Source organism: Gobius niger (assembly GCF_951799975.1).
Source record: "Gobius niger genome assembly, chromosome: 1".
Classification (NCBI taxonomy): Eukaryota; Metazoa; Chordata; class Actinopteri; order Gobiiformes; family Gobiidae; genus Gobius; species Gobius niger.
In genome coordinates this window covers 8682316-8701394 of record NC_136852.1, presented here as the reverse complement: position 1 = coordinate 8701394, position 19079 = coordinate 8682316, and the positions used below count along the sequence as shown (strand labels likewise).

General features: G+C 40.3%; 1 protein-coding gene across 1 annotated transcript in view; it reads right to left on the bottom strand.

Moving 5' to 3' along the window:
• Positions 1–16261, bottom strand: part of kcnab1a (potassium voltage-gated channel subfamily A regulatory beta subunit 1a) — a 173793-nt gene extending 157532 nt beyond the window's left edge. The window contains exon 1 of the mRNA XM_079575383.1: positions 15734–16261. Within this exon, the coding sequence (XP_079431509.1) occupies positions 15734–16014 (281 nt within the window). The 5' untranslated portion in view covers positions 16015–16261. The remainder of the gene's footprint in view (positions 1–15733) is intronic.
• Between the last annotated feature and the right edge of the window lie 2818 nt (positions 16262–19079).

Here is a 19079-nt window from a genome sequence, read left to right as displayed (position 1 = left end):
TTTACATGATGGCCATTTTATACTCACTACTGCCACCTCAGGTCACATGTGTAACTGCACCTTCTATATAAAGCTCGTACATGACGGCAATTCGGACGCAAAGCAACAACTTTTTTCAGTATTTCCAAGGCAGTTGTGGTGAATAGGACATGGCTGGAACATGTAGGGGGAGGAAAATACATAATTTTAGCATTTTTAAACTCCGTATAGTCCCTTTAAGTATTTTCTGCATCAAATACTTGAGTACTTTCACTTCAGACACAATTTGGGTTAGCAATTACTCTTGACCCAAAATGATATGCACATATACTCTGACATAAACTAATGTAAAAATCCTGATATTTCCAAAGATTGAAACTTGACATCAGACCAGTTTGATTCAGGAGGGGGGAATCATTATTTAAATTAAGACAGAAAAATCTGAGTCACACTAGTTTTCTATGCTTTATTACTGTTACTTCAAAAGGTTACTCAATGCACCTGAGCAGTACCCTCCTCTGCTGCTGCTACAATAAACTGAAAGTAAACTTTGCTGACAAGGAAGGGGAGAGGCGCTAACAAGCTCCAACAAATCCTGGGCATTATATTTGTGAAACTCAGCTATGGAAATAAAAGTGTGAGCCACCGCGTCAATAAGGGCTGAATACCGACTGCCCCAATCTTTTATACAAAACTTTTTTAATTTCAAAAATATTTCCATTCGTCTTTTGCCCCAGTGACTTCTCTCATAATCTCTGCTTCACTCCGCGTCTCCCCACAGAGCACACAAGCTTTGTTTTTTAGATTTTTGGCTCTTTGTATTCTGCACAATTGGGTGGCCTGAATTTGCTGCATGTAATTAGCCCACAAACTGAGCTCCTCTCCTCGCTCCAGTCTCACTATCTGCACCCATTTATTACATGAGCGCGTCTGAGCCAAAGGTGCAACCAGATCTGTCCCGGGCTAATGCCTCCAGTGGTATGATTACAAGTACTGTACAATGTGGCCGCATAATAGCCTTTCAAGTATAGGACACTGTGGACCCTTAAAGGCACAATTCACAGACACTATGAACAATATAAGCCCATTGTGATATATATAAGAAAAAGAGGAATGTATTGTTTGTTTGTATGTATATAAATTATTTTTTACCAAATCTATTGTGCATGTTTTAGGGAGAAAAACGGACCATCCAGAGGAAATCTATACAGATAAAGGCAGTATTTTGTTGAAAGGCCTGGGAGTTGTGCCAGATTCAACTTCAACCAATACAAACTTGGACAGTATGAAATATTAACCTGTTGGTAAATACCTTTGTTGTGCTAAGTCTCAACGACCCTACTCTCAGCTGATCAGTGATCACTGCAACCGTCAAATAACAAAGTAAACAATGTAAAGACACATCACTGAACTGGATTTAATTTTTTTCATTACATTTTTTTTCATCCATGGAAAAAGTGGATTCTAAGCAAGTAAAAAATGTCTTACTTTAAGAAATAAGTTCTTATTTTTTCTCTAAAAAGTAATAATGTCTTGCCGAGCAAAGTTTTCTTGAGAAAAAAATTCTTATTTTAGGAAATAAAATCTAGCCATTTCTTGTTCAGATATATTTGCTAAAAAACATGCACATTTTCTTGTAACAAGAAAGAAAAACTTTTTGAATCTTCTTCAGCTTTAGACAAAGAATATTTTTTCTTATTTTGAGAAAAAATAAGATCACAACAACTCTTAATTTAAGAACTGATTCTCACAGATAGATAATACAATCTTTAAATTGGGCGGCACGGTAGCGCAGCGGTTAGAGCCTCAGCTTCACAGCTCAAAGGTCCCGGGTTTGATTCCCACCAGGACGGGCCTTTCTGTGTGGAGTTTGCATTCTCCCTGTGTCTGCGTACGTTTCCCCTACCACTAAAAACATGTGTAATAGGTGATTGTGACCATCAGCCTGGCTCCACATCATGGAGATGGGTCCCCGGGTGTGGGCAATATTTTCATTAAATATTAGTATTTATATTAGTATTTATTAATATTTTGCTCAAAAATGTGTGTAATTTAGAACATTTTACTTAAATCAAGCAACATTTAAGTAAAATACCCCACAATTTTTCACTAAATAAGAATGTTTTCCTTAAATTATTCCATTTTCTGAGGACATTTTGCTTAATTTTAGCTATTTATTTGCTTAAATTTAGTGTTTCTTTCTTTTATAATATGAAAAATATTCTAGAAATAAGAATTCCATTACTGCCATGTACATCAGGGGTATAGGCAGCGTCAGCCTGGTGGCAAAATCCAGCCCTTCAGCATGGAATCTCTGGCTCCAAAGATTAGAAAGATTTTGAGATAGATTATTACACAAATCAGGGGTCAAATACATGTTGAAGTGCATTAAAAAAGGCTGAAATACTTTCAATTAGGACACCCCAACACCTGGCTAACCCTTAAAAAATGTAATGCCCAAACATGGTGTCAAATCTGTTGTAAACATCTACCCATAAAACTACATAAGTTTGTATATTAAAATTAACCTTGTCTGACCAGACCAGCCCCTTGGCAGTGGTCTATACATATGTGCTTCCATAAAGTACACTTTCTCCCGTTGTGTTACACGAGCGGCCCAGCGTTTCCACGTATCATGACCTCAGACGACATCACATTTGCATAAACACATCTGCAGCAGCGCGGGCACTGTCGATGTGGATGCTTCAGCAATTAAGTATTTAGTGAGGATCCCAGCTCCTGTGTTAAATATTCACTTGTTTTCCGAGATGAATAAAGGATGAGCAATTGACGCATTTATCGGGACGTGTGGCTCGCTCTCTCTCTCTCGTTGTTTTATTTGGAAATGCCTGTTCTCTGAGTCAACACTTGGATTCGACCAGTTTCACCGAGTGTGGACCAACTCATGGACCAGGACGTTATTATTGTAAAGTAAACACATAACTAGCCATTGAAGTGCTGCTTTAACTGCTGCATTTTACAACTTTTATGCAGCCGGATCTCTCTGACTCTGCCGCTACTACTTCCTCGTCGCGCGCTCTTTATATGAGCTAATAAATAAAGCTTTGCGCTGGGAGAGCATGTCCTTAAATAGGCACGTGTCTCTTCAAACCGTCAGGGAGAACAGCTCACCCTCATGTGTGTATAATATCCTCACTTCAATTTTCCATTCGCACTGATGAAAGTACAAAGAGTCCAAAGTATAAGCCAGGTTTATGAGACACAATTCTTCCTGAAATTATGACATTAATATTCGCAAAGAGACGCAATCAGTTAAAATTTATGTACAATGTTACCCAGTGTGGGGGTGGGAGGTCCTCAGGGGGTCAGGCGGTGCTAACATGGGGGGTCCCAAGATGATTTCAAAATGTATAAAACACAAAAACATTTACCTAAATAATTGAAAACAGCATATTTTATGAACTGAGGTCAAATAACAAAGTAAAGCAAGTATAGGTTTGCACATCTGCCATATGGCTCCACAAAACACAACATTATTCAACATTCAATTAATTCATGTCCGTAGTGACAAAAAAAGACCAGTATGCACTAATGAATATTTGTACTTATGCCTCAGTTAGGCACTCAAAAATAATAGTTTTACTGTTAAATTAGTATTTGACACAATCTTTTTTTTTTTTACTATTTTTCAAAGAATATGAAAGATAACGCAGCAGTGTTAATTTCATCGACTAAAATATTTCTTAATTCTTTCTTAATTTTAGTCAAAGTGTTATTTTTGATGACTAAAACTGGACTAAAACTAGATCAAAAGTTTTTCATGAGACTATGACTATGACTAAAATGTCCAGATATTTTAGTCGACTAAAATAAGACTAAATAAAAATGAAAGGGAGAGACTAAAATCATCCAAACTTCTATTGACCGTCTGAAAGAGCCTCATATCATGTAAATTCTCTGCCAAAGGATCAGCTCTGAGCTTTGTTCATGTGGAGCAGCTCCATGAAGCAGAGGAACAAGATTAAATATGATTATAATGAATATTATCAATGCAAAGTCGACTAAAGTCTTAAATTTAGTCGACTAAATTTACTTGCAATTTTAGTCGACTAAAACTAGACTAAAATTGAAGATATTTTTTTGACTAAAACTAGAAATCGAATTACATTTTCGTCAAAAGACTAAGACTAAAACTAAACTAAAATATGTTGTCAAAATTAACACTGTAACGCAGAAAGGTTTTTTTTCTCTCATAGTTAGTGGTCGTGTGAAGCCATTTGTGATGATCCTGATCCAAAGTTTACACACCCCAGTTCTGTGTATTTCCCCCTTTAGCATCAATGACAGTTTGAAGTCTTTTGTGGTCGTTGTGGAGAAGGTTCTGTATAATCTAATGGTAAAGCGGCCCATTCCTCTTGATTATAAACTTTTGATCAGGGTCATTTTTGGTACTTTCTTTTTCATTATGATTTTAAAAAAGAGCACAAACTATGAGTTATCTTTCATATTAATTGAAAAATAGCAAAATATGTTGCCAGAGTATGCAAACTATTAAGCACAACTGTACACTGTAGAGTGAAATTTCCCTTTGTACCATCCAGCTGCAACAACACATAAGAAAAGACACAATATATAATATTACAGGAGGCGGGAGCAAGGGGTAACACTCAGCCTTATACTGTATTACTAAGCACAAATTATTTCATAACTGTGCGGTTAATTATTTTACAACTCTGCATGGTAAGTTAGGGGTGCTGCAGTCTAAACCAGGTCTAAATCACTACAATAGCTTTTTGGACTAAATTAGGTTTAAACAATGGTTTCACGAGATAAGACTACAATAAAACAGTCTAGTCTCCGTCTGGATCATTCTGGACTGAAGCAGGTCTCAGGAATGGACGTTTGTTTGTATAGCACTTTTCACACATCACCCAAAGCACTTCTGTAGTGACTGGAGTTTTGTTCTTCATTCACTCCACACACGGCGGTGGTATGCTTCGTTTGCCCTGGGGCAGACTGAGAGAAGTGTGACTGCCCACATCTGTGCCAAAGGTCCTTCTGACCACCACAATTCATTCACACACACACATCATTTATTCCTATTGTACATGATTAAGTGGTTGTGGAATCACACGGAAACAGGGAGAACATGCAAGCTCCACAGTCCACACAGAAAGGCCTCGTCCAGGGATCGAACCCAGGACCTTCTAGCTGTGAAGCATGAACGCCACCATACCGTCTCTGGTTAAACACTTATGAAAAGTAGTTTGTTTAATGCTTTCAATGAAGGTGGATAAGCTCCCTCTTTATTGTTAAATGTTAGCACAAACAATTGATTTATTTGCTATATTGTTATTCGATAGAAGACTGTACTCTGCAAAGAATTAATTCATTTTGATTAATTTCGGCCATCAAGCAGACCTCATTTTTGAACACCTTTGCCTTGATAAGACACACAGTATTCGTATTAAGAAGGCACACATTAAACAGCTTTATCTACACTGACGTCATAAAGGACCATTTAATTTATATCAGGACAATGTCAATGACAAAGCTTACATTGAGCTCGATAGCAAAGACGTTTGTAACAACAAGACGCTCATTTCCATCTGTAGTTCCTCTCAAAAAAGTCATTTGACATGAAACAAAACCTGCCGCAAAATCACATGTCACCTTTGATTATTTATCTATTCCATATTTTCATATCTACATTCAACTTGCTTGAATATGTGTCTTAAATATGATCCAAAATCTTGGCACTCGTTAGATGAATAAATCCCGGATTATGACCATTACATAAAGCATTATTGTCCATTTCATTACCTCACAGCCCAGACATCATGTAAATAGAAGCTCTGTCACTCTTCACTGCGTGTCCTCTTAGCTTCACTGACTCCGATGCCCAGGAGAGAGAACATATGCCTCCGACATGACCTTTTGCCCCCTTGGAGGTCTGCACACCCCCGCTGCCAGTCCTTCCTTACCCAGCATGCCCCTGTCTCTCTGTCCTTCCAGTAATGTCTCCTGCACTTCATGAGAGCAGGGTTGATTGAGTGCATTTGCCCACTTTACTCGGATTAGTGCTAAAAGGGGATGTACCGTATCACACAAGCTTTTCAATTACGACAGTCACGGCAAATAACCACAACCTTAAATAAATGTCTGCACTGCCACGAACGAGAGCAACCAGATAGACAGAGTTTATGGCAGCCCTCTAGTCTTAGTCTTAGTGAAAATGCTTTTAGTTTTAGTCACATTATAGTCATTTTTGTCTAGCTTTAGTCGACAAAAGGTTTTAGTTTGTTTCATTAATAAAAGTAATTAAGTACTAGCATTTCAAAAACTTAATTGAGAGGCTGTACTAAGCTTTTAACGCGTTGGTTTATTGTCACACTTTTCCGGACACTCATAGACGCTTCACATTGCATTATTCATTCACTCCATACTTGGTGGTGGTAAGCTACTATTGTAGTCACAGCTGCCATGGGGTAGACTGACAGAAGCGAGGCACCCAGTCTGCGCCATCAGCCCACTCAACCACTCACCCACTCACTACATTCACCCAGGCTTCCTGCTGCTCCCAAACAGTCCCCCATCCAAGTACCAACCAGGCCCTTCCTGCTTCTGACAGGATCAGGCACAACAAAGGCGGTGTGGCCTTTGCTTTGACAGACACACACAACAATAAGCCAAATGCCCATCTCGACTGCACATGCGTGGGTCAATCAGGCTCCTAATTTCAGCTACCAAACAAACCACTCCGCCATTGAAATGTGTGAGCGAGTTCAGGTAGCGGAGCGTGAACACTGAAGTATATTGAGCCATAACCGTGACCCATAAGGCTTACGGGCATTTGTTTAAAGACTATAAGTCTCAAGTAACATTTCCTGCAAATATTTGTTGTCAATATCTTGAAAGCGAGGGAAAAGTCAGGACGGCGGCTCCGTAGGCAGGAGCGGACCATAGTGGACCATAGTGGACAGGGGGACGACAGGACCTGGGATCTTGAAATTGCAGGGAAAGGTTTCAAAACAGTGTTGATATTAGATATAGTGGGTACATTTCCGTCTGTCAAATTAGCGATCGATTAGCCATGTTGTTCATCATCAGATCACTCGTAAAAAATACAAATACAGTCAATTTAGATGGCCTAGCCTATATGTGTACATGGATCTCTCTGGTCACAATAATAATAAAAAAAGAAATTTCATTTACTGTCCACCTCCTTATTGACAAAAAAAAGAACTCTACGTGTTTATTTCTCACCCCAATTTAAATGTTCTAAATATCGGCGACATGAGGCCACAAAACATCCTCCTGAGATGAAGTCCCAGTTTGATCGCTGTCAGTCGTGTGCTCAGACCACAGGAGCAGACTGGAGGGTATAGGGGAGAGTGAGAGGGGGACACAGTCTGCCGCGTGTGAGGTCATGTGACCACGTGCAGCGAGTGTGTTCTCCCGCTATACACTCAAGCCCTTGCTACGAACGTCTCACGAACCACTTTCTTCTGTTTTAGTCTCATCAACGAAAACTGTGAAACCTTTTGTCATGTTTTAGTCACCAAAGAGCTATTTTAGCTCATCACCGTTACGTATCGTCATTGATGATCATCAAAGATGCATCAATGAAGTGATTTCGATAAAGTCTTCGTTGACGAAAACAACACTGGTTTAGTCATGGTTTACTCTCAGTCTAGGCATAATTTAGACCCTTTTTGTCATCCATTTTCTGGATGGATGGATGGATGGATGGATGGATGGATGGATGGATGGATGGATGGATGGATGGATGGATGGATGACAGACACGTGTTTCTTTGCTGCTGAATTTAGATTCATTTTGAGACAGAAAAAAATTAAGTAAAATCCTAAGTAAAGCTTTTAAGGAATATACAGGCCTATAATGTATGCCCTGAGCTTATACATTCCTCGTATCATTAACCTACCATTAACCCACTAAGACACTATGAAAGGGGGATTTGCTCACATTACATCTACATTAGCTTCGGTGCAGCAGATGGTACAGAAGGAAAAGTGCACAGTCGAGCAGCTGCAGCCCCCGTCCATGCTCCCAAAGAAGACTGGAAATGTGACAAAAAGACCAACACAGTGACGAAAATTATGAAAAAACAAGATGCTGAATATTGAAAATGTATGTAAACTTCAAGAACATCGTGAACGCAGTCTATTTCACAACGTCAAGAGGCTAATACCCTTAACGCTTGACGTGCACTGCCTTTTTGCTGACTCTTTTTGGTGGCTGCTCTTCCCCCACATGCTTGACTAACACAGCCGCAGCATCCAGTCCCGGCTTGATAGTAATTAGCGGAAAGATTTGTCACATTTGCCCAGCGGCGATGGTGGAATGCATATGTTCGCAAACAGGAAGCCAGAAGAGTTAATACGTTCGCGTATTAACGTCACGATGAACATGCGGCGCTCGGCGGAGATGCTGTTCCCTGTATTTATGAATAATGAACGAGACATGGGATGAGTTTTATCTCATATAATCTGTGATATTATCTGGCTAATATGATGTAAATGTTTGGAGGACTTTTTGAATGGTGAATCTATGCGTTTATTACATGTTAACAGCTTATTATAGCTGATTAGATGTGAGTGGAAAAGAAAAAAACCCGCCGACATTAAACAAAGCTGAATCATAAACATAGTAGCAAAGGTTTTAAATCTTGATAATGTTTAGAATTACAGATGTTGTCCTTCTCCTCAAAGCGGGTTCCTCAGTTCTTCACAGGGGCGTATCCATTTATTTTTAACAGGGCGGCCCTGGGAACTGGCCCTGCAACATGTGTATAATTTTACATTTCCCCATGTTTGTTGCTTGATTGGTAATGAATTAGTCAAATTGAAGTGAACTATTGACACCCTGTCTTTGCCCCTCTGTGTCAGGGGCATTTGAGTGGCTAATTGATTAATTGGTCGGACAACAGCACAGACATAACACTGCTATAGAATGGAGGAAAATGCATTTTGTTCTTTTTCCACTTTATTATCACGAAAATACATGTTTCCTGGTCGTTAACAGTTTTCTTACTGAGTTATGTGTAACTCTGCTATGCCACTTTCATCCTATTGCCATGGTATTTAGTCAGTGAGTGCTATTTGTACAACGAAATAGTGTTCAGGAGTTTGTCCTGAGCCGCTGCGACTTAACCGCGTTGCCATTGTGGGCCAACCTGACCAGCATGTTTTTGGAGGTAGAGGAAACCGTAGCACCCGGAGGAAACCTCATTGCTCCTCTGAAACGGTGCAGCACCTCCTGGGTTTGTCCTTTACAGGGACAATTTAGGGACAGAAGGCATGTGTGGCTTAGCTTTGAGTCTTGCCCGGATACTTCCTCCTTTGTCCCTTCCTTGTTCCCTGTAGCGCCTCTTGTGATGCCTCCACTGTGCTGCCGGTGTGGGGGGGCTTTTGGTGCCGCTTCAGTGTTTCAGGAGAAGAAATGTATAGGTCTCAGCTCATAAGCTAGCTGTTTGTTTGCTTTTAAAAAGCTGCTTTCTTCAAGACTGTAATGGACTCTCCACAGTAAAAAAAAATCTACCGATTCCCACAAAAACATGGCAAAGACGTACAAAAGCATCCAGTAAAACAATGTGGAACATTGAAAATGCAGCTTGCAGAAAAAGGCAAAAAAAGCAGCTGTCCCAAGAGAGAGGGAGGTTGCTGGTTGTTTACGTGTCGCCATATTAAGCAAGTGGTCACATTTATATAGTGCCTTTCTAGATGCTTTAGGCACTCAAAGCGCTTTACATCGAGGACCCAGTCACCCATTCACACTCTCATTCATACAGTGTGCACAGACACTGGTGTATGAATTCAAACCGTCAACCCTCCGGTCACGAGACGACTCGCTCTACTACCTGCACTACTGTGCTGTAAAAGAAAAGTGCTGCCTATTTATGTACAGTACGTACAGTATGTACAGTACGTACTAGAATATAAAGAAAGGCATTAAACACATCAATGCTACAGTACAAAACTCCACCCTCAGGTAGCGCAGGCAGCTTATTATGAATTCGCCGACTGCACATGGGCTAAATAAACCATCCAGGAATGTCTCTTTGATGCACTGAAAGGTCTAGAAAGAGGGGCTAGACAGCTGTGTAGCCTGAGGTCAAGAACAGTCAGGTCAGTCGGAATAAAAGCTCTCCGTTCTGGACTCTAGGAAGAGGTCAGTGGGTCTGGACATCCATGTAAAGAATGTAGACCTATATATCCACTGTCACATGTCACACAAGTTATCACTCAAGTTAGACAGTAAGTTCATGGAGTAATCATCAATTCAGTCCTATGTTCTTATATTAAATCTGATGCTTAAGATGTTACTTATTTATTTATCTTTGTATTCATTTATGAGTTATTTGTTTATTTAATTCATTTTTTATTAATTCAAGTGGATATTTGCACATTGATGACAACGTGATGAACACACATAGAGAACTCAAAACGGGTCCGGTGATGGATTATGGGCTTTAAAGAGGGATTTTTTTTTCTTTTCTCCACGGTGCAAAGAACAGCCACGAGAGAAGATACAAAGATTGCTCAAAGTTGTGCAAGTGGCTCCCAACACCACATCAGGTATGTTGTCAATGAGAGAGCAAAAATGCAAAAGTCACTAAACGTTTTAGGGGTTATTTTTTGTTCAAAGGTTTTTAAATGGTATTGTATTCAGGGTAATCATGATGTTTTACCAGCACAGAAAGAAACTAGGTTTTAGTATCAGCCTGCCATATGATAAAATATAGTAAATACATTTTCAAAAGGAATGAACAACTTCTTAACCCCCGCAAATCACTACAACCATAAAACAGGGCAAATATCAACACAGCGGAAGTCTACTGGTCACAATTCTCAAGTTTAACCACTGACACCACAGTGACCTGTAAAAGAGCAGCATTTTCTCCAGTTTCCAAGACAAAAGCACAACAAAACTATACCCACGTCAGCGATCCATGATGCCCTGGCCGTTACCTTTTGTGCACTGTGGTCTGCTAATAGACTGCCTTAAGCGCAGCTAAAGCCGAATAGGCCCTTGTTTTGTTTGTAATTTAATCCAAATACTCACTAATTCTGAGGCTTAGAGGTGGGATGACTAAAATAAATACAGTTCATGGAAATGCTAAGCCCTCCCTCTCCAAATATAAAGTACACATGGGGCCTGGGTGTCATACACTTTTCACCCTTTAGTTGGTACACATACTGCTATTGTATTCAAGGAGTGTGACCTTTTTTGGGTTAGTGGTTGGAGGTCCCCTTTTGAAATGCTTTCTTGTATTCCTCTGCAAACATTCCATTACTGCCTGACCACCTGGATTTATCCAGCTGTTCTGATCTGGGTCAAATCTGGTCAGGTCTATGTTCAGCATCACTATGTACCCAAAGAATGAAATAGAGAGAAAGAAAGACGTTTGAATTTTTACAGATTTTTCCACTAATAAACAGCTTATCTCAAAACAAAACAAGGTATCAAAATCCCCCCTGAAAAAAGTCTTTGTCACGTCGAAAGGAGCCAGCTGAGGTGGCTAGGGCATCTGTTTTGGATCCCTCCTGGTCCCCTCCTGCGGGAGGTGTTTCAGGCATGTCCTACTGGGATGAGGCCTCGTGGAAGGCCCAGGGCACACTGGTGGGACTATGTCTCCGAGCTGGCCTGGTGTTGCCTTGGGGTCCCCCCAGAACAGCTGGAGGAGATGTGCGTGGATCGGGAAGTCTGGGCATCTCTGCTGAGACTGCTGAGACTGCTGCCCCTGCTCCCCGGCCCGGATAAAGTGGAAGAAAATGGATGGATAAAGTGGAAGAAAATGGATGTAAGGATGGATGGATGGATGGATGAATGGATGGATGGATGGATGGATTGGGACATAAACACTGGACCCATCATGAGCAGCTCTACCTTTATTACGGTGCCGACGATATGTTTGCATGCTGTAATATCCTACTTGGTTATAAAGTGTCTTTTCATACACAGACATTTTGGAGAAAGTCCCGGCTCCCCACTGTTTAAAGAAATCAACAACTACGGAAAATAATGTAGAAAGTTTTCCACTCATTTTGTCTGCTCTTGTGTTGTGCTTTTTCTGTCCAATTACATCTGTAAAAATAATTGCATTAAATTCAGTAAGAATGAGATCTGCCTCTTTTCACAAACCATTCAAACTGTCTCTGTTAAAGATTTGATTTTTGCACACACTGGTTTGATCTTCCCCTTTAGCTTAATTCAATTTAGCTCATTTCGCGTAACCAAGACCGACAACTGACCTATTCCTTCATGCACCATTTCCGTGAATAACTCATAGAGGTTGACACTTGTCTGCTACGGAGTTCTAAAGGCTCCACTGATTTGGGCTGTTGGTTAAATTTGCGCCGTGATCCCGAGGCGGAGATGGGACCCTCATGTGTTGGATGCGTTTTGCCTCTGGTTCGTCATCTGTGACTAAGCGGCGTGTTGGAGGGTTTGACTGAGTGTGATCGGGACATCGTGGATCATCGCACGGCCCCGGGGCTCGATTAAGAAGCCTCAACCGCGATATTTTGTGTGATTTGGATTTTACACTGCCTGACCAAAAAAGATCACACGCTCTAATATTTCTTTGGACCGCCGTTAGCTTTAATTACAGCAGTGGCATTGTCTCGATAAGCTTCTGTCAAATAAGACCCAGTGTTGGATTAATTTCTCATCGAGATCTTGTATTGACGATGGGAGAGTCTGACCGCTGTGCAAAGCCTTTTCCAACACAACCAAAGATTATGGCGTTATGGTCGAGACACTGCGGTGAATTTAGAGACATCAATTTGAAACTTTTGCTGTAGATTACTGGCATGAATATTGAATGACAAAAAATGTGTTGCAAATGTGTTCTGTCATTTTATGTTTTCATATGAAAATAAGGCCTTTCCCATAATAACTTCCCATATTTTCGGCGACAAAATCTGAAAAATGGATCGAGCCAGGTTTAAATGTATGGTTTTATTTTGTGACATATTTGTGACAAAGACTTTTTTCAGGGGGGATTTTGGATATCTTGTTTTGTTTTAAAGCAGTACCAAGTAACATGTTTACCTTAATAAATCCTTTTCGTAGTCCCTGTGGGGGTAATACATGTGTTGATGAAATGATTGGAGGGTCTTTCATCTCCCCCTGGTGCCTCTGGCCAGAAAACCATGCTTGCAACTTGTCTGCCACCGGACCGGAGCCACCAATACACACTAATGGAATCACGAAGACAAAGCTAACAGGCTAACGGGCAAAGCTAACTGTGGGCTAACGTCACTTTAAACAGTATTTACAGCAAAGTTAGAGTGAAAAAAAATATTTCCATTGTGTAATTGGATGTACAATATCCCTCTCTCCCTTCGCCTTTTCTGTCAGCGTAGTATTTACTCTCCAAGACAATTAATAAGTTAAAAAATTGCAAGGGGCAAGAGTAACTTAGTACTGCTTTAGATAAGCTGTTTATTAGTGGGAAAAATCAGTAAAAATGTAAATTTCACCTTTCTTTTATTTATTCAAAATTCAATAAATCAGGTGAGGGATTAGATACTTAAACAATGTCTGAAAAAACCTTCTTCAGTCTAAGGCTGGACAATTTGAAATCTGTATGTGCGCATTAGTTGCCTTGTGTACAAAATGTGCTGTATAAATAAACAGGCCTTGCCTTATGTGGAGATACAAAAAACTGATTAACTCAGTTACCTGGCAACTCGGGACCACCTTCTCTAAAATGTATTTAGCATTTTATCATCATTTAAGGTGCAAAACATTTGGGAAACACTGGTATATGGGATGCAGATGACACTTCTACAGTACAGTAATCAGGAAACACAAATTAAAGGCTTTAGCAGTAGAAGAAGAAACAAATTTAAACACTATTACTGAAGATTGTCAAGACTGTGTGAATGAGGAAATTACATTTACCAGATAAAAGCCAAAAAAAGTTGACTTTGCATTATCTGTCCCCTGCAAAAAGTCAATACAATCTTTAAAACGGCTTTTTGAAATTAGTGGACCATAAATCCCATCTCTATTTCTGACCTCATTTAGCTTTTGTTTCCAAACTAATCCTCTCTACAGCCAATCACTTTAATGCACTGTCTCTCCCTTACACTTTCCCATTGCCTTATCTCCCCAAGTTCAAATGAGGGATTGCTTGATTGTGAATAAAAAAATAAAAAAAATCACACAGAAGAGTGACAAAAAGCGCCATTTCCTGTCAAATCAAGCAGGCGAAGCATTAGATAATCAGATAAGGTTATAAAAGTTGTCCCTTAGTGAGAGGAAATGTCTTCTACAGCAATTGGGAGATGCGCTACAATTAAATGGCTGTGTTTGGACCTTCACAGCTGTGGTAAGAGTGTAAATGAGTGGCTAAATGAGTGAGATTCGGGAAGGTTTGACAGCTAAGAAGCTATTAAGGAAACTTTCTTCACCAAAACAAAGCATTCTCTTATGCTATCATCTCCATTCTTCTCCGGTCTATCTGCAATATCATGTGCTGAATTCTCTTTCTCAACGTAAATTTCCTATTCACAATGCCGTCTGTTTAAAAACTACTATCTTAAACCCTCACGCTGATTAAGGATTGAGAAATAAGTGAAGCGTGGATTAAAATTGTCTCCAAAGATCACTGCACTTCAGTCGTACAGATCAGAGGAAGCAGGGGATTTATCCACTGGTATTGTTATAATGGTTGCCATGGTCACAACTCATGTTTTCTGCATACCGTTACAAAACTACCATAACAGAGAAGAGAAATGGCTTCTCAAAGTCCCTGCTCCCGATCAAAACAAGTCGTGGTCCAAACACAGTGACACCTTTCCTAATGCATTCCAAACATCCTGATTTTTCATAGGGATAAGTTTATAAGCACGTCTTACGCTTTTCAGGGATCAGAGCGACACAGTAATGTTTAAAATGTGCCTGTAATATGCTACTCTTTCAGTGTTAGTGATACTTCCAGGTTTACATTGCTAAAAATACATGCCGTGGTCACTCTTTTGCACAGTGGGGGTTTCATTCTACGAGAAATAAAATTGATTTATGAACAAATGAGAACAATCTACCACAGCCTGCCTTAAATTAGCGACAGGATTGCCCATAAAGTCTCTGCGTTGTACACGAGTGACCACACCAGCTATGCAGAGAGGACAAAGGATAGGCAGGGGATATGCAGCCAACAGCCAACCACAGCTCTCAAAAGTTTAAGAGACAGATAAACATTAGTCTGCTGTTATTTTGAGTCTGTACAGCTGGTCGGAGGCTGCAGGGCCAGGTGCGTTTACACACAGTCCCAACTCCCACATGGGAAGTGCCGATGTGAGTTTTCATACGGATGGACATGTGCTCAACAAAAATGTGACTAAACCGTAAAAACATTTAGTGTCTTGAATACAGCAAAGCAGATTCTCGCATTAACAGCATTTCCTTTATTGATATTGACGCTTTACTATCTATGTCAAACAGTGGCCACATAGATTTTGAGGAAGTACAAGTGAACAAGCCAAAAATGCCTGTGCAGATAGTTTTGAATGAAAGTGTTTGGGGGAGTAGATATAGATGAATAGATTGATTTTGCTTATGTGTTCAGTATGCAACTAATTCTGTGTACTTTTATAATACAGTGAAATCTACCTACAAAAAAGAGCTGGGTCTTGGGGTCAGGAAGTATCCCAAACAGCAACAGAAAAGTTCTCCACATCATCACAAATTTTATCATGAGTGCATATGCAACTTCCCAAAACTTGCACACTCAAAGCGGATATCTTCATCTTGTCGTTACCTGTACACCATTCCCGTCCTGCTCTTCACCGTATCGTGCAGCGTCAGCGCGTGGAAGTTCAAAAACTCCTCCAGCTGCTTCACCTCCGAATGTCTGCTCTGTTTACTGGGCGTCCACAGCATGCAGGGCACGTACGGCTGTGGTCCCATGGGCGCAGAAGTCCGTCTCGCTAACCTCCCGTGAACCCCTCCAGGGCCCGGTAAACACGCCTGACCTCTGGAGACCCCCCCTTTCTGCTTAGGGTTAGGAATGTCCGGGCAAGTGGCCTTGTAGAGATACATAACTTCCGGCTTCTTCCGGGGCACTTAATGAAACATGCGGCGCGAGTCAAGGATGTCCTATATCCCCGCTTCTATTCGCAAGAAAGGTATATTCCGGTTAAAAACGGATTTGGGAAAGTATCCACATTAAAAAGCAATATCGTCCTCCATGTTGAAAAGCCAGGCAGACCCGCGGAATGCCCCTTATGCCCATGCTGTCACTTCTTTACCCCAGCCTGTCTACATTATAAGCTCACTTTGCTTTTGCTTCCTATTAAATGGCCTGGGAATCTGGGACATTTTTTCCCCCTCCCGCCTGCTCTCACTCACTCCCTCTCTCTCTCTCCTCTCTTCACATCTTTTTTTCCCCCCCGCTCCAACCCCCTCGTATCCATCGCTATCATCCTTCCTTTGTCTCGCAGTATTCCCCATGTCACCAAGGATTTTTTTTTTTTCACTTAACGCTCCGATATCCGCTGCAATTTCTCTCAAAGCAGTTCCTTCCTCATGTGCCCTCCTTTCTATATGTTTTTACCATCTCTCATCTCTCAAATTTACTCTCACTTTTGAAAACTCTTTGAAACTCCTTGGGGATTTTTACTTCCCGCCTTAATCTTTGCCTCTTCCCACTCCTCACCCCCCCCCAAAACAAAGTGTGCTCCGGAGTTTTGCCCACCCTTAAACACCTAAAATAATCCCACATATTTGCTCCAATTGCACCAATGGCATGCACGCACAGCCGCGCGTTATGCACAAATGCACAAAGTCTGAGAGCAGAGTTTTTTTGTAAGTAAGTGAACCACGAAATGCGACATGGGGAAGCCACTTAACATCTGATGCTACTTTTAGACGTATATACATTGAAACGGTATGGGCCCCTTTTGGGAACGCTGAGTGACATCACGTCTAGTCCTCTCTGGCCGCATTGTGGGAATCGGGAGGAATGCTGCTCTGCCATATCGGGAGAGTGAGGGTTTTGAAAACAGTCAGTGGCTCATGAACTAAGTGCAGCAGTCGCTCACAGTGACCTTTGAGTGTTGAGCCTAATGTGTGTGTGGAGTACGGGATGAAACCGCGCGCTGCAGTGACACGGGAATTAGCCAAAGACACATGACCACAACACAGCTCACATCCATGCATTTCACTGTTTAAAAACATGAGGACCGTTTCTATAGAAATTAAGACTTTAGACGCCCATAACAATTAAAAGTCACATGAATTAATTGCATGGATAAAAACTCTGCTTTCAATATATTACCATATCTTTTATGTTCAAGACATTATCAGATAGGAACCTGACTCTGCTTCATTTTTTTATAGCATGATCTACACTTGCACTTTGCAGCATTGTTTTGATGTACGTTTTGTTATTTATTTATTTTTAACCAATTTTAAAGGGGCTATACCGAGTTTAAACATTTTAAGAATTTTCCTGTCCCTACATGTTCCAGAAATGTCCAAATGTGTAGAATGAGCCCAGACCTGTTCACCACAACTGCCTCTAAAATCCTGCACTGTCACTCAAAAAGTTGCTACTTCGGGTACGAATTGCCGTCATGCACAAGCTTAATATAGAAGGTGCAGTTACACATATGACCTGAGGTGGTGGTAGTGTGTTTAAAATGGCCAACTTGCATCTAGCATCTAGCCCCTTTAATATTTAATTTTAACATATACATATAAATATTTTGCATTTCTATATGTATTTATGAGTTGTATCGATTGATTTGTTTTATTGTGTTTTTATTGTGCTTGTGTGTTTTGGGTGTTGCTGCTTGAGGCACATTGAGTTGCCTTGTGCATGAAATGTGCTGTATACATACATTTGCCTTGCCTTTTTGTTACTGTTTGAGTCCCGATTTTAAGTGACCTTCTGTCTGTGGCCAATTTTTGCATCATGGTCATGTTGTTTTTGGTGTTTCCAATAACACATTTGTGATCTGTTTGCAAACAATATACACATACAGTAGAGTATTATTTTTTTTTCTATGTTAAATTTTTTAGAATAAAACGTTGGTAAATAAAAGAGGTGCTTTCAGTGGCTTTTAGGCACCTCAACATTGATGTATTACAATTCATAACTTAAAGGAACAGGCCACCATTTTTCATGGGACGACCCATTTTACCAACTACGCCACTGTCACCCCAACTTAAAAAACAAACAAACATGTATACGGGGGAAAAAAAGACTTGATTAAAGACTGCTGTTTTGGAATCTCTTGTGTTGAGCGCCTTCCACTAGTTGCAGAGAGACAATAACCCTGATAAAAACTACTTTAAACAATTTTTGCTTACAATAACTTAGGCTCTATTGTGTTGGTAACGCTTTATATTAAGGTGTGTTCGTTAAGTATTAATCATATATTAATAAGCATGAATAATATGCTTGTAAAGTATTAACACACTGCTTATTATACTTTTATCTGTTAACATACTAATAGGCCATTAATAATGCGCTTTAATAGCCAACCCTAACCCTATCCTTAACCTTAACCCTTACCCTAAAATGATTATTAATGCTTATTAATAATTAATGAGCACACCTTAATCTCAAGCGATACCATTATGTTTATAGACATTGAACATGTGGCGGACACTTCTGAATAATATTTGAAGCTGTGCTCTAACAGTAAAAGAAGAAACATCCCATGTAAACATTTCTCAAACCTGTGTGAATGAGTTAAAACACCCTTTTGATGAGGGAACATTATACGACCTTCAATCCACAACAGAACCCCAGAAAGACTCTAAATCACGGTGTTGCCATTTTAGTCAGAATACATTTATTAAGCTTATACGAGAAGAACGCACAAACTAAAATGCCAAACAAGAACAAGAAACACATTTGTCAAGTTCTGTGGATGCACACAGACTTCCAAAGAACAATGCGTATAGATCGGGGATGACACGCGTTGGAAGGGCAGCTGTGTCTATTGTCCACGAGGCCGACTGGAAAAAGTGATGTGGGAATGTCAGCTGAGCTTATGCAACGCCAGTCGGTGCGCAGTGTATTTATAGTAGCTGTCCCTATACATGCCATGGAGAGAGGAGCGCAGGACTTTCAGGATGTTCACTTTGATTTTGGG